The following is a 16,189-nucleotide window of genomic DNA, read 5'->3' on the forward strand; positions in this document are numbered from 1 at the left end:
TTCAGACCTCCACGAACAACGGGTCCCATTACCACTGCATCCTTTTCTACTGTGTTTTAGCAATGGTACCTTGCTCTGGTTCATCCAATTGCAATCTGCTTTCTGCCTTTGGAAATTAGTTAAAATCTGTCAAGTTCTGGTTCAGTAACAGCAGTTGTTTTTTTCCCCCCAACAGTGTCATTGATATTTTTACCCCCTATGGTCTTTAGAATCATAAGTTATTGGGAGGAATCTACCATTTTGAAACAAATGTCTTTAAAATGCTTTAAGCATACATGTGGCATCAAGTTTATTTAAAAAAACATTTTTTATTCATTTATATTCATATATGGTAAAATTCATTCTTTTTGGTATGCAGTTTTATGAGTTTTTCGTTTCTGTGAGCATATAGTTGTGTAACCACTTTTCTTATAAAGTTAAACATACACTTAACATTTGATCCAATTTCATTCCTAGGTATTTGCCCCAAAGATTTGCTTTTTGGAAAAATCATTCTGATTGCCTTACAGAGAATGGATTAGAGGGGGAATCAGGGCTTTGCAGTTACAGTAGACTAAACTAATGTGACAGTGGGAATGGAAAGAAAAAGGTAGTTCATTCAGTTTGCTTATTCAACAAATAATTAGTTGAGTACAGTATTGGAACTGAGTATACAGTGGTGAACAGAATAGACATAAACTTTTACCTTATAGAATTTTAGTCTAGTGGGTGAACAGGTATCTTCAACAAATATCTTACTGAAAATTAAAATAAGTGTCAAAGAGGAGTGAAAAAAATAACAAGTTTGTGAGAGATTAAGGAGGTAAGAGCTAATTTCTGTTTATTGAGGAATAGAAACATTCCAAGAACAAATAGTTGCTTGATAAGCATGGGAACTTTATTTTTTGAAAATATTTTTGTGGGTTTAATAAATTTATTTGTAATTATACTTGACATATAGTATTACATAGTTTCAGGTGTATACTAGTGATTCAAAATTTATATACCTTACAAAGTGATCAACACAATAATTCCAGTACCCGTCTGTCACTATACATAGTTATAGCATGGAACTTGAATGTTAATTTTTTTTTCATCTCAAGATGAAAAAATGTGTTTTTCATCTTGTGTTTTATGTGTTCACAGAAGGAATACTCACATCTACTTGTCATGTATGCCAGTGCCTCACAGCCTCCCCTTTTTTTTTCGAAAGGACAGGGTTTTTTTCTTTTTTTTTTAAAGATTTTATTGGGGAAGGGGAAGAGGACTTTATTGGGGAACAGTGTGTACTTCCATGACTTTTCCAAGTCAAGTTGTTGTCCTTTCAATCTTTGTTGTGGAGGGTGCTGTTCAGCTTCAAGTTGTTGTCCTTTCAGTCTTAGTTGTGGAGGGCGCAGCTCAGCTCCAGGTCCAGTTGTTGTTACTAGTTGCAGGGGGCACAGCCCACCATCCCTTACAGGAGTCGAACCGGTTGTGGTTGAGAGGACGCGCTCCAACCAACTGAGCCATCTGGGAGCTCAGCTCAAGGTGCCATGTTCAATCTTAGTTGCAGGGGGCGGAGCCCACCATCCCTTACGGGACTTGAGGAATTGAACTGGCAACCTTGTGGTTGAGAGACCACTGGCCCATGTGGGAATCAAACCAGCAGCCTTTGGAGTTAGGAGCATGGAGCCTGAGCCACCAAGCTGGCCCCTGGCCATGGTTTTCTCTCTACCTAATTAGCTTTTCCTTTTTGTAGAATATTCTCATTATAATAAAGCAAATTCAACCAGTTTTCTTTTGTTTGGTTTGTATTTTTCAGAATCAGAAAATGAAAGCTTGTGTTTTTCTTAGTTGGTTATAAAAAGGTACATGAATGAGAAAAATTAATTTGCCTTCACCTCTTGAAGAGAATGAAAAATATTGATTTGTCAAATTCTTATACAGCTTTTGATAATACTTACTTTTATTAACCATTTTTCCTTTTATTTTCCTGCTTCTATTTCTGTTTAAACCATTAGGAACATGTTTGACAAGCTGAACCGTGATGCCTTTCACATAGTTTCTTATTTTTTGTTTCAAATGCTGGACCAATCTCTCACCAAAGAAGTTTTCAAGTGAGTAAAAGTTATTTAATTTTCTTTTTGTTAGTAGTTATTCTCAAATTTGAAAACGGACTATGCCTTGATATAAGCCAGAATTTCAACTTTGGCTTTTGAGTATTATTTTGAATGGGTGCCACAAAAATTAGGCTTGAGTCTTATACATTTAGTGCTTAACCTTTATAAATCTGAGTGACCTTTTCTTTGGTACTTATTTTAGAATCACATATCTTAATATCATCGTATGTTTCTTAGGGAAGTTAGAGTTTGTTTTATAAAGTTAGTTCTTAACATTCTTCATAGTCTTAATTATTGGGCAAAACAGTGAGCTGGTACCAATTTATATGTACATTCAATTTTGCCTTACTTTTTTTTTGTTAGTTATACCCTGCCTTACTCCTTTTTTTATAGACAGTATTATTTGTTTTGTCTATTTTTACTTTCTAGGTCTCTGTAAATCCTTATTATTTTTGTTATTGAGATACGTATCTGTATCTATATCTATCTATCTATATATATATAAATATATAATAGTGTCAGGTGCTGTAGGCAAAAATCATTTTTATTAAGTTTGGCTTATTGTTATATACTGTTGAAATTAAATAATTTACGAAGGAGATAAAAATGAATACCCACTAGTCTTTGTTCCAAGTTATATTACATGTGATTTGGGTTTCTTCTGTCAGAAAAAGTGTTCAAATTTGTTTTAATAAATTTGTATTGTGCCATTATCTTCTTAATATAGGAGAGTAACAAGTCCATTGTTTAGGGTATTGTGCTTTTTTTGATAATTTATTCTTAATATTTTGCCTTCAGTTAAAGTTATAGTGACCAGGAGAACAGGTATATTTGAAACATTTATTTTGGAAATCCCTATCATTATGGTATAGGGATTCCTCTGTCCAAATAAAAATAGATTTTCTGTTTTTTCCCCCCTTGGTTATAAACAAAATACAGCTTGTTTTAAACAATTCAGAAAATACAGAAAAATGTAAATCAAGAAGTAGAAATCATTTCTAAACCCACCAACCAGAGAATAACACTGTTGACATTCTATCCTTTTAATCTTTTTTTCTATGTATACTTAGTTTTTCCTATGAACATAGAATTATGTTACGCTGTAAAAATATAAAAAACATGGGACCCTAAACAAATAACTATGCATCAGAATAAAAATGAAGACAAAAATGATTATCAGGGGAAAGCAATAAGTCAATTTTGAAGTCTATTATTTTTAACCAAAGCTGAGGCAAAGCTTTTCTTAGTTTGTTTATCCACAAAACAAAATTTTATAGTTTGTTTATCCACAAAACAATAGCACCCACTGACTATGGTACAGGTCATCTCTAGGAGTCAAAAACTCTCATGCCATTTCTTCTCGTGTGCTCTTCATGTATAACTATTTATGTTTCTCTTTTTTTTCTTCCAGGCTTAACATACTAATTTATTTATACCATCTTTATGTATTAGTCCATTGAATCCATTAAGAGTATTCTCATCTTTAACTGATTTTTAGTAGTTTTAATAGTGATTGATTCCTTCATTTATTATATGTATTCATTGATTATTTGCACTAAACTGGACTCAACCCTATAGATATTTATAAAGAAAAAGACCCAATTTCTCACAGGTTTGTGCCTCCCTTTAGTGGAAATCTACAAATGTTAGCCTTGATTCATTTAGCATTATTGTTTTTAATATAGGAGAGAATTTGATATTTCTAAATTTGTTGAATTTGCTTTTTTTGTTGATAATTCTAATGCTTTTATTTTTGTTTTTAAGACTTTGTTGGCCTCCATTTGACCAAAAAACTGATGCTGAATTCCGGAAACATTGCTGTGAATGGTTAAAAAAGATTTCTGTAAGTATTTTCTTTTTGGAAGATGCAAACTTGAAGAAGTTAAAAATGTGGGCAGCCGGGTGGCTCAGGAGGTTGGAGCACTGTGCTCCCAACACCCAGGTCACCAGTTCGAGTCCCACATAGGCCAGTGAGCTGTGTCCTCCACAACTAGACTGAGAAACAGCGGCCTGACTTGGAGTTGGTGGTGGGGGAAGAAGGAGGGGTTAAGGGGAAAGGGGGTAAAAAATATATATATATATTAAAAAATTAAAAATGACAACTTTTTTCCTGGCTTTATTGAGGTATGAAGTTAATATAAATTAATAGTATAATTTTTAGAGGTGAAATATTTTTAATGCTTTTATGCTAACAGTATAAGCTAGGAAATATTAATTAGCGTAATACTTTTTGATGGTTTTTTTGTTGGGATTCTATATATTTCTAGGAAACCAGCTTTGCTGGATATATACATTGGAAATAAGTTTTTGAGTTCCTTGGAGTTTATATCATAGTTTTTATTTAAAGTAAAATAGATTTATTTAAAATAGATTTATTTAAAGCAAAATAGACCATAGATTATTTTAGTCTGTGTTTCACATAGTATCAATAATTGTGTCTTTATATTGTAATTATTTTTTATAATTGTAATTATTTTGTCCACCAAGAGTTTAGAAAGATTCAAAAATTCAGTTTCTTGTTCAGATGGAATAATTCTGATCAATCCTGTCATACTTCAAAAACAATATGATGTAAATATAAAAGTTATTGTTGATAAGGTCTTCAAATTTTCTTGTTTCCTTTTTCTATAGGCTGAATGTGGAAGTAGCTTTCCTCAGGTTGTTGGTTCACTATTTCTTTCTCCTGGTGGTCCTAAGTTTATTCATCTGATGTATCATTTTGCAAGATTTGTTGCAATAAAATATATAAAAGCTCATTCTAAAGGTAAGTTAAGCTTATAATAGGAATTTTTTTTGTTTGATTCTTAAATTGGTATTATACTTTGCAGTTTATAAATTATCAAGAAATTGTATTAAAGCAATGTAAGATAAAAACATTAATTTACCTCAACAGGCAAATGGTTAATATTCTACTGGAACTGTATTTTGAAATCCTCTCATAATAACCATAAACTATTGAGATTATTTTATTATGTTCTAATATAGGGGTTGGGAAACATTTTCTATATAAGACCAGATAGTAAAAATTTTAAACTTTGTGGACCACACAGGTCTGTCACACATACCTCTGTGTGTGTGTGCGCGTGTGTGTTTAATAAATCCCTTTAAAAATGTAGAAAGCATTCCTAGCTTGCTGACCTCAGAAAATCAGCCAACAGGCCATCTTAGCATGCAGGTTATAGTTTGCCTCTAATACACGTATTAAATGTGTTCAATTTGTTTGAGATTTACTTTGGCTACCAGTAATGTGTGGGAATTTTGTTGTTAAAAGTTGGTATTTTAAAGGGATTTGATATATTTGCTAATTCACAGAAACAAAATACATTTTGGATATTTAAGCTAAGACTTAAAAGAATGCTATTTATAGCATATTAAATATGCTGTTCCATTTAATTGGTTTATGCTCACAACATGGACAGGAAAATACAGAAAAGTTGATGCATAAACCCCACCATCTTCCAATTTCTAGAGACAACCATTGCTGACATTTGGTTTATTTTCTTTCAGTTTTTGTGTGTGTGTGCGGGCGCGCGCGCACACGCGTGCAAATATTGCATCCATACGTTTTAATTATTTTGAATAGGTAATCTTTCTCATGATTCAAAAATCTAAACATGAGAAGTCTATCTTCTACCTCTATTCTCTGACTACTTAGTTTCCCTTAGCAGCAACCAATGTAATTGGTAATACAACCAAGTGCATATATATTCTTTTTTTTAAAAAAAACACTAAATGGTGTTTTTTTAAAAAAATAAACACCATACATCTGGTTTTGAATCTTGTGGTTTTCATGTAACACTATATATTGAAGATCATTGCATATCGATTCTAGAGCTTCTGTATTCTCGTTTTTTCTCTCTTTAGAACTGCAAATTTGAATGGATTTGCTATAATGTATTTAATTAGTTTTTTGCTGCCAAACATTTGGCTTTTTCACTTAATCTTTTGCTATAAAAACAATGCTACATATATCACTTTATGTACGAGGTCTGACAATTAAGTTTGCGAACTCATCCTAGAAAAAGTGCTACATACCTCACTGCTGAATATCACTACAATTACATTCGAAGTCCTCCCCTTGGGAAGCTATGCACGACGCCAGCGCCTAGTCCACCCTTCAAAGCAATTTTGGAACTCTTTCTGGAATGGCCATCAGAGCTGTTGTCATATTACCCTTGATGTCCTGAATATCATCAAAGTGTCTTCCTTTCAATATTTCCTTTATCTTCAGGTAAAAAAAGAAGTCACTGGGGGCCAGATCAGGTGAGTAGGGAGGGTGTTCCAATACAGTTACTTTTTTAGTGGCTAAAAACTCCCTCACAGACAGTGCCGTGTGAGCTGGTGCATTGTTGTGGTGCAAGAGCCATGAATTGCTGGCGAAAAGTTCAGGTCGTCTAACTTTTTCAAGCAGCCTTTTCAGCACCTCCAAATAGTCAACTTGGTTAACTGTTTGTCTAGTTGGTACAAATTCATAATGAATTATCCCTCTGGTATCAAAAAAGATTAACAACATCGTTGCAACAAGTTGGCGAACTTAATTGTCAGACCTCATATGTTTATTTGTGTGTGTGTGTGTATGATTCCTGAAAGATGGTTTCTTGGTCAAAGAAGAGTGCATTTGTAATTTGCTATTATTATCAGATTATTTTCTATAGAGATTGGACAGTTTATACTCCTATCACCAATGTATGAAGAGTGTCTGTTTTCCTAGAGGCTCACCAACATTGTGTGTGATTAGACATTTTTATCTTTTCAGTCTGATAGTTAAAGTGGAATCTCAGGGTAGTTTTAGTTTGTATTTCTCTTATTATGGTATTTAGTTAGATTGAAAATTGTTCATGTATTTCAGAGCAATTTATATTCTTTTTGTTCTCTGTTTATATCCTTTGTCCATTTATTCTCTTAAATTACTGGTATTTTCATTTGTAGGAGCTTTTATTTGATATCCCTTCTTTGTGATCTGACATGTAAACCGTTTTTTCTAGTTTTATCTTCTATGCATGATTTTTAAAAACATACACGTGATCTTGCTATAAGCATTTGCGTATCTTAAAGTAAATCTTACATAAGCATTTTACCAGTTTTTGTATTAATATATGATCTGTTCCGATTACATGTAACCCAAACTGTTTTATATGAAAGCTTTGTGTTTGGATTTAGAGAATTTGTTGTGCATAAGGCTTCAAGTGTGGATTGTCCTTTTTTTAAAGAAATGTTTATTAAATTTATTGAGGTGACTTGTTAATGTGATTAGGTAAGTTTCAAGTGTATAATTCTATCATATATCGCCTGTATATTGTGCTGTGTGCTCACCCCCCAAAGTCAAGTCTCTATCTCCATATATTTGACCCCTTTAACCTCTTTTACCTCCCCTTACCCTATCCCTTCTGGTAATCACTATACTGTTGTCTGTGTTAATGAGTTTTTTTGTTTGTTGCTTTTGTCTTATATCCCACATATGAGTGAAATCACATTGTTCTTGTTTTTTTCCATCTGACTTATTTTGTTTAGCATGATATTCTCAAGATCCATTCATGTTGTCACAAATGGTACTATTTCATCTTTTCTTATGGTTGAGTAATATTCCATTGTGTATATGTACCACATCTTCTTTATCTAATCATCCATCGAATGGGGCTATCCTATTTTGGATTTGAAGCAATTCCAGTGAACATGTTCAGTCTCTAGATGACTTCTACATTCAGTGAACTCATCCATGTTAAATATTTAGAAATGGTGGTGATATCTTTGGAGGTAATGCTAGGACCTGGATTAGTAATGTTAAGTGCAGTGTGGGGACCCTGTTTTCCAGAATGTTCGTCTTTATTGTGCTGAGCCATCTTAAAGTAGGATTTATTATATTTATTATAAGTAAAAACCTGGACTCTGAAATGTTTGGATGGATTGTTCTCAGTAACATAGCATTGAACATTGGTAACGTAGCCAAGAATTGCTTGAGAAATGGAGACTGGTTGTATTTCGTTGTCCTGTCCTGTCCTGCTTTTTTTTTTTTTAAAGTCTTTTATTAAAATATAGCTGACATACAATATTATGTTATTTTCAGGTGTATACCGTAATTCAACATTTATATACCTAAAGAAGGGATCACTGTAAGTTCAGCAACCATCTGACACTATACAATGCTATTAAGTTGGTGCAAAAGTAATTGTGGTTTCTGCAATTTTTAACCTTTTAAACTGCAGTTACTTTTGCACCAACTTAATATCACAATATTACTGACTATATTCCCCATGCTGTGTATTACATCCCCATGATTTACTTGCTTTGTGCCTGGAAATTTGATCCTCTTATTCTGCTTGTCCTGTTCAGTTCTTACTACTGCGAAGAAATGTAAACTGATGGCAGCAATAGAGGGGATGTGATGTCCTCTCATCTCTTTTAATTGCTTTTCTTCCTTTGTTGTTAAAAGATCTTGTTAAGAAGTTGCTAATATATGATAATATATTTGTTTATGGATATATGAAGCTGTGATAAGTATTATTTTGCAGAGATGGACTCTAATAGAAATTTTAATTATGTGAAACAACTTGAGATAGCCTTTTTTAGTTTCCTACTTTAAAAATAGTTCATCCTTGCTTTTGTTGAAATTAGTTGTATCTTTAAAAAAAAAGAAAGAAATTATTAATAGTTGTATCTTTTTGTGTATGTGGCATGCCAGCTTTTAAGGAGTTGTGAGCTGTATGAGGTTGTTAATCTCTTTAAAAATTAATTGTTTATAAATATATAATAAAATCCATTTTTGATATTTATTAGCTCATAAGTCTTAAGTTTTCTATGATCTTATTTGTGTTCCATATAGATTCATCCATACATTTTACAGAGACATTTAATACAAAGCCACAAGATTTGCACAAATGCATTGCCAGATGCCATGTAGCACGTAACAGATTTTTACGTATTTTACAAAGAGAAGATTTTGTCTCCCGAAAATATCAGGAAAATGCACAGTAAGTAATATTTTGATAGTTAGAAAATGAAAATTCCTTTCTTTTTGAAAAATGTCATCAATATGCCTTCAATGGCAATAATTCATGCCTACTTCAAAACTCCTTTGCTGTTATCTTTCCATTTTAAAGCCAGATAACTTCTGAATAAAATATTTTAAACTTTAGGTATATTGTAAATGAAAATTTAGAAAAAAGGAAAAGATCAGTTCAAAAATTTAATTTTTAGGAGTTTTTTCTTTTTATAACATGGAAATATATTTTAAGGTTGTATAGTGTTCATTCTGTTTTGTATCCCTTTTTCCTCATAATATTTCATTCTGTAAATTTTCCATGTTGCCATTGATAGTCTATTGAATATCTATTAAGCAGATATTCCTTGAAGTAGGTAGGTATTCCATAGTTTCTTTAATTGTTTCATACTGTTTAATATTTAGGTTCATCTATTCAGCAATTTTTTTTTTTTTTTTGAGTGACTTCTATGTGCTAGATACTGTTTAGGCACTGGTCCTATGCATTAAACAAGACAGACAAGGTTCTTACTCTCAAGAAATAAATTGTGTATGACTTTTTACAATTACTAACAACTACAGTAAGATAACCCTTAAAGTGCTGTGTTATCTATTACAAAAGCCACAGAATCCTTTGAAATTGCCTTAAAACTGCACTGTTGCTTAACAGTCATAGATAACATTTAAATTTACCCTCTATGCATGTGAGACAAGGATAAGAGAGCTTAGTAGTCTTACTAACCTCCAACATTTTTACTCAATGTCAGAGAGTATATGAGCCAAGAAGTCCTGTCCATCTCGATAGCAGCCTTTGATTGAGATCACTCTCTAACTCCAAAAGGGAGTGCAGAGTCCTTCAGCTGGCTGCTGGCTGTATTTGGAAGAGCAGTCCTCAGAGGCCTTCAGCAAAGATAGGAAAGGGGGAAATATTAAAATGGCTCTACCATTTAATTATAATGGAATTACAGAAGGTCCCTGACTTAACGATGGTTGGTCTTCAGATTTTTCAACTGTATGATTGTGTGAAAGCCATATACGTTCACTAGAATTTGTACTTCAAATTTTGAATTTCGATCGTTTTCTGGGCTAGCAACATGCGCTAAGATACTCTCTCGTGATGCTGGGCAGCGGCAGTGAGCTGCAGCTCCCAGTCAGGCGCACGGTCATGAGGGTAAACAGCCGATAACACTGCAGTGTACTGTGGTGCCAGCATTAGGGATACTGTGTTTGTGCATCCAGCATATTTACAAAATGCCCATCTGTGTCTCCTGCTTTGTTGAGAAGAAGAGGGGAAGACAATGACTTTTAAGATGAAACTCAATTGCCCAAGTTAGGCTAACGTAAGTGTTCTGAGCATGTTTAAGGTGGGCTAGGCTAATCTGTGATGTTTGGTAGGGTAGATGTATTAAATGTATTTTCAACTTACGGTATTTTCAACGTGGAGTAGGTTTATCAGGATGTAACCCCTTGTAAGTCGAGGAGCTTCTGTATAGTTGTCATTTTGTGTATTTTCTTGCAGATTGTCAGTTAAAGAAGTACGAATTTTGAGATCAGAATATATAGGACATCAAAACCAAATAAAAAAGTAAGTAACTTCTAGAGCCGAAGGTTGCCTTACATATTAGTTTAGCTTCTGCATTTTACAGGTAAGGAAACTGAGAGTCCCAGCAACATTATAAATAATATATCAATAGTTAGATGATAAATATAGAATATAATTCTGATTCCTAGTCCAGTTCTTCTAATAAATTATTGCTTTGAGAATTTTATTTTTGTTTTTAATTAGAGTGGTTGTTAGGGGGTGGGTTTGCAGATCAATTAACTCTTTGGATGGTAAATGACCATGTGATTTTAAAAAAATGATTAATGAGATTATTTAATTTTTAACTAGAATGGAACCTTATGATGACCAAAGTAATATACAAGAGAAAATTGAAAAGGTGAGACAACTTTGGAAGGGGGAAATGTCATCTTACTTTTGTAATATGCAATGTTTGCTCTTTGCTTACTTAATTGGACAGTCATTTCTTTTTGTAGCACTTTTTATTTTTTTAAAGATTTTATTGGGGAAAGGGAACAGGACTTTATTGGGGAACAGTGTGTACTTCCAGGACTTTTTCTCTAAGTCAAGTTGTCCTTTCAATCTTATTTGTAGAGGGTGCCATTTAGCTTCAAGTTGTTGTCCTTTCAGTCTTAGTGGTGGAGGGCGCAGCTCAGCTCCAGGTCCCGTTGCCTTTGCTAGTTGAGGGGGCTCAGCCCACCATCCCTTGTGGGAGTCGAACCGGCAACCTTGTGGTTGAGAGGATGCGCTCCAACCAACAGCCATCTGGGAGCTCAGCGGCAGCTCAGCTCAAGGTGCCGTGTTCAATCTTAGTTGCAGGGGGCGCTGCCCACCATCCCTTGCGGGACTCCAGGAATTGAACTGGCAACCTTGTGGTTGAGAGCCCACTGGCCCATGTGGGAATCTTACCGGCAGCCTTCGGAGTTAGGAGCATGGAGCTCTAACCGCCTGAGCCACCGGGCCGGCCCCAGCACTTTTTATTTTTTAACTCATTATAAATGATAAAGGTATCAACAGGGTATCTCTAAAATGTTTGACTATGTTGGAAAAACTAGCTTATAATACGTGAGTAAATATATACAAAAGCAGTTTTAAATATGATTAATTTAAAGTCTTTCATGCCAACAAGAAAAGTTCAGCTTGATTGTAACTTAATAGTATTTATTTATGTAAATAAAATACATTAACTGAAGGGAGATGGTAAGTATGGAAGAAAAATGAGAAGTTACTTGAGGCTAGCTTGGTAGAGAGGAATATGGCTGACATAAATGATCTGAGGCTTTCAGAGGTTGGCTTTCATGTGGGATAGGAGTGTTTTCTTAGGCCTTTGTGTTTAGATGACACCTCAGGCTCCTTGTTCTGATTCTGTGATCACCAAGCTGCTTTGGGTATTAATATGGCTTCCCAGGCACTTTGCCACTGGAAAAGGGGAGTGCTGTCCTCAGGAAATAATTGTTCATTCATTCAGCGAATTTCTTGATCGCCTGCCATGTGCCAGGCATTTGTCTATGTGTTAGAGCCACAGCAATGAAGAAAAATGGCAAAGCCACTTTCTTTTCACAGTTTCCAGATTAGTGAATATGAATATTCCGATTAATGAATGCAGTATCTTTGATTGTAAATTTAATCGGTTGGTATGAAACCTATTAAAGTTTTCACAGCAATCTCTCCTGAGTTTGGTTAATGTTGTTCAGTTTCAACTTTGAGCTATTGCCAAGGTAAAATTTCTAGACTTTAAAATTCTGAGAACGAGATCCTGGATCTTTATAAGTTCACCCAAAAATGCTATCCTGTGAGACCTCTAGACTATCTGCCAATGAATCTTCCTTTGGGGACAACTTTACCTTCCACCATGGGAAGACAGACACCAACGTGGGTATTATCATATTTCCCCACCTCCCTCCCTCTTTTGTAAATTCTGTTGAGGCATAACATTCAAAAAAGCGCAAAAATCATAAGTCTATACTTAGAGACAAAATTTCACAAAGTGACATCCATGTAACCAGCATCCAGTTTAGGGAACAACGTTACTAGCATCTCTGAAGCCTCGATCCCCTTTCATTCACAGCCATTTCCCCCAGATAAACACTGTCCTCACTTACTACACTAAAGATTAGTTTTGCCTGCTCTTGAACTATTTATATAAATTGGAATATCTAGAATATATTCTTTTGTGTTTGACTCCTTTCATGCTGTTTTATCCATGCTATTGTGTTGTATAGTTGTGTGTTCCTTCTCATTGCTGTATGGCGTTCTTTTCTATGAATATAGTACAATATACTTTTTACTCTAGGCAGACCTTTGGGTTAACAGTTTTTGGTGCTTTTAAAAGAAGCATGGTTTTTCACATTTTAACTTTTTAAAACTTGAATGAGTTAAAATTCGTGTGTAGTGTTATTATTTCTCCCTGAAAAATCTTTATTAGATTGCTGGCGTGTCAGAATACCGGAAATACTAATTGCATCTTGCTGTAGTATAAGGTTTCTTAGATTTGTTTCGAAAATCATACTGGGCTAGATTCTCCTGAAAAATTCTTTAGTTACAAAGGCCCCTTAGAAGTACTATCAGTGCTTTTAGACTATTAAAATGCAGTTAGTTAATTTCTCATCAGAAACCAGGAATACTTCATTTATTCTTGGGAGTGAGCATATATTTGTTTTACATTTCTTTATGTACAGATTATGTATAGACTTTAATATTTTGTTTGTCTCTGTTTTTAAAGGTTCGGTCTTTGTGGGCTTCAGTGAATGAAACACTCACGTTTTTGGAAAATGAGAGAGAAGTTGTTAGTTCAGTCCTTAGTCTTGTTAACGAATATACTTTAGATGGAACTAATGTTACTATCAATGTTCCAGGGCTCTTACTCGACAAAATTGAGAAACAAATGTGTCAGGTAAGCATTTGATATTAAGGAAGCTTTTGAGAAAACTCCTTTCACATAATTTTATATAGTTTTTCTTACAATGTTTTTCTACTGTTTCCAGAATTTATTTTTGTGAGTATATCTAGTAAAACTTCCATAAAGAGAGGTACTGTTAAGGGTGTATATATTTATATCCATCAACTTTTATTAATTGTCTGTACCTCATATGGTATTACATACTGTGTTTCCCCGAAAATGAGACCTAACCCAAAAATAAGCCCTAGCATGATTTTTCAGGATGACATCCCCTGAACATAAACCTTAATGCGTCTTTTGGAGCAAATCTTAATATAAGACCCGGTCTTATTTTCGGGGAAACACGGTATATAGTTTAAAGAGTAGGTACTTAGTTCTTTATAAATTCTCAAGTAGAGCAATAATGACCTCCTGATTGCTAAACGTCTTTGTAAAAAGACTATCCTTTCTGGCTTCTCTTTCATCTTGATGCTATTATGTATTTTAAAGTCTTTTCTTCCTTTAGTTTTTGTAACCTCAGTGTGTCTGTCTGCTCTTCTGTGGTTTTTCAGACTGCCGTTGTCAGTTTTTCCACTGGTTCCTTTTTCTTTGTCTGATTTTTAAATGAAAATATTCCCATCTGCCCTTTAATGCTTGCCTTTGCTTTCCCACATTACAAATTCATTTGTATTTTCTTATCCAATTCCATGGCTTCATTAGCCTCCTATATAATAATGTTCTCAAATTGGTGTTTCCGGTCTCTCTTTTTCTACATAAACTATATCAAATTATTTTCATTTGCTTGTGGGACATTTCCATCTGAATAGCCCAGCTTTTTTTTTTCTTAGTAAACTTACCATTTATTAAGCACCTACTATAGTGTTTCCCCGAAAATAAGACCTAGCCGGACAATCATCTCTAATGCATCTTTTGGAGCAAAAGTTAATACAAGACTCGGTCTTATTTTACTGTAAGACTGGGTATAATGTAATATAGTACAATATAATACCGGGTCTTATATAATGTAATATAATATATAATACTGGGTCTTATATAATTAATATAATATAGTAAATATAATACATAATTAATATAATTAGCATAATATAATACCGGGTCTTATATTAATTTTTGCTCCAAAAGACGCATTAGAGCTGATTGTCCGGCTAGGTCTTATTTTTGGGGAAACACGGTAGTGTATGCCAGGTATTGATTATAGTATAGGAGATACAAAGATAAAATATTATGACCCTGAAGAGCTTTCATTTCAATAGGTGATATGACAGGCACTTCAGATTCAGAGTACATAAAAGTTGGGATCTGCAAACTCAGATTCCTGTAGGGACTAGAGAGTAATGTATATAAGTGAAGTGTAATTGTGTGTAACAATAGGGATCAAGTAGAAACTGTTGGGGTCTTTGGAGAAATAGTAATTTTTATGTGAAATTTACGATTGTAAAAATGTTGGCAACTAATTCAAATGATTTTAAAACACTGGAACTGTACAGGCCATATAAACGTGTCTAAGTTTAGATTCAGCCTTTAGGGACAACAATTTGTAATTTTTGTTAAAACGTGAATTCATAATGTTTCTCCAAGCCTGCTCTTTCTCCTCATCTTTATTTTGTTTTCTATTTATTTACATTTTTTTTACTCTAGTTTTCAAGTTTTTGCATACTATAAAAATGTAGCGTGGCATGTTAATTCTTTCACAATAGTTTTCTTTGGACCAAAATTATTTACGTAGTTTTGGGGTAGACATTTGACTTTTTTCACTCTTTAAGGTAACTTTTCAATAATAGTAAAAAAAACAGATATATTTATGCAATAGTTTATTATGTGAAGAACCTATAGTTGACTTTTTTTTTTCCTGAATCCTTAGTTGCACATAGGAAATGTTTATGAGGCTGGAAAATTGAACTTCTTAACAGTTATTCAGTTATTAAATGAAGTCTTGAAAGTAATGAAATATGAATATTGTCAGGCTGACCAAGCAACACTGACAATAGACCTTCGCTTCCTTGAAAAAGAGACCAAATTTCAGAGAGAAAGATTATCGGATCTGAAGCATATGAGGTATCTTAGGAAGATTCTGTTATTTTATTGGGGGAGGAGTTAGGATGGTTTTGATAATTTCTCAACACAATTCTTGTATAGTTAACAACTCTTCAGCTTTGGCAAACAAGTGTGAAAATTTTAATAGTACTCAAAAACCTTATGTCATTAAGTCCTAGAAAGATGCATAAAGTAGAAAGGAAAATTAAGGTAGTTTTCTTTTTGTTTGGAATGTATTATTCGCCCTTAGTGTAATTCTTAATGAAATAACTTTAACTTTTCTGTAGCTTTTGTTTTGTGGGGTATACTACTAAAACTAGAGTCAGAAAAGTTGTTTATTTGAGCAGAATGACGAGGAGGTATGGGTTGCCTTTAGGAATGCACAGCGAGTGGGAGGAGAATTTCTGCTTGAGTTTAAAACCAGGAAAAAAATGTTTAAAAGATAAATGGAATAATAGATGTGTGATTACTTTTTCTGGTCTTAGAAGATAAAAAGGTATTTTAAGTGCTGAATGTTCATTGTGAGAGTTTATTCTATTTATATGTACTGTATTGGTTGAACTTTCAGTTATATTTCTTTTTCTACAAACTATTCTTAAATTGTATTCAATATTTAAAAAATATATTCATGTTTTGAATAA

General features: G+C 33.6%; 1 protein-coding gene across 1 annotated transcript in view; it reads left to right on the top strand.

Moving 5' to 3' along the window:
• The window catches only part of HAUS6 (HAUS augmin like complex subunit 6), a 39,357-nt gene that overhangs the window by 1,472 nt on the left and 21,696 nt on the right, over positions 1-16,189 (top strand). The window contains exons 2-9 of the mRNA XM_081066588.1: positions 1,980-2,075; positions 3,843-3,921; positions 4,710-4,842; positions 8,899-9,046; positions 10,574-10,639; positions 10,946-10,994; positions 13,338-13,508; positions 15,376-15,569. Of these exons, the coding sequence (XP_080922714.1) occupies positions 1,980-2,075; positions 3,843-3,921; positions 4,710-4,842; positions 8,899-9,046; positions 10,574-10,639; positions 10,946-10,994; positions 13,338-13,508; positions 15,376-15,569 (936 nt within the window). The remainder of the gene's footprint in view (positions 1-1,979; positions 2,076-3,842; positions 3,922-4,709; positions 4,843-8,898; positions 9,047-10,573; positions 10,640-10,945; positions 10,995-13,337; positions 13,509-15,375; positions 15,570-16,189) is intronic.

Source organism: Rhinolophus hipposideros (assembly GCF_964194185.1).
Source record: "Rhinolophus hipposideros genome assembly, chromosome: 11".
NCBI classification, from domain to species: domain Eukaryota; kingdom Metazoa; phylum Chordata; class Mammalia; order Chiroptera; family Rhinolophidae; genus Rhinolophus; species Rhinolophus hipposideros.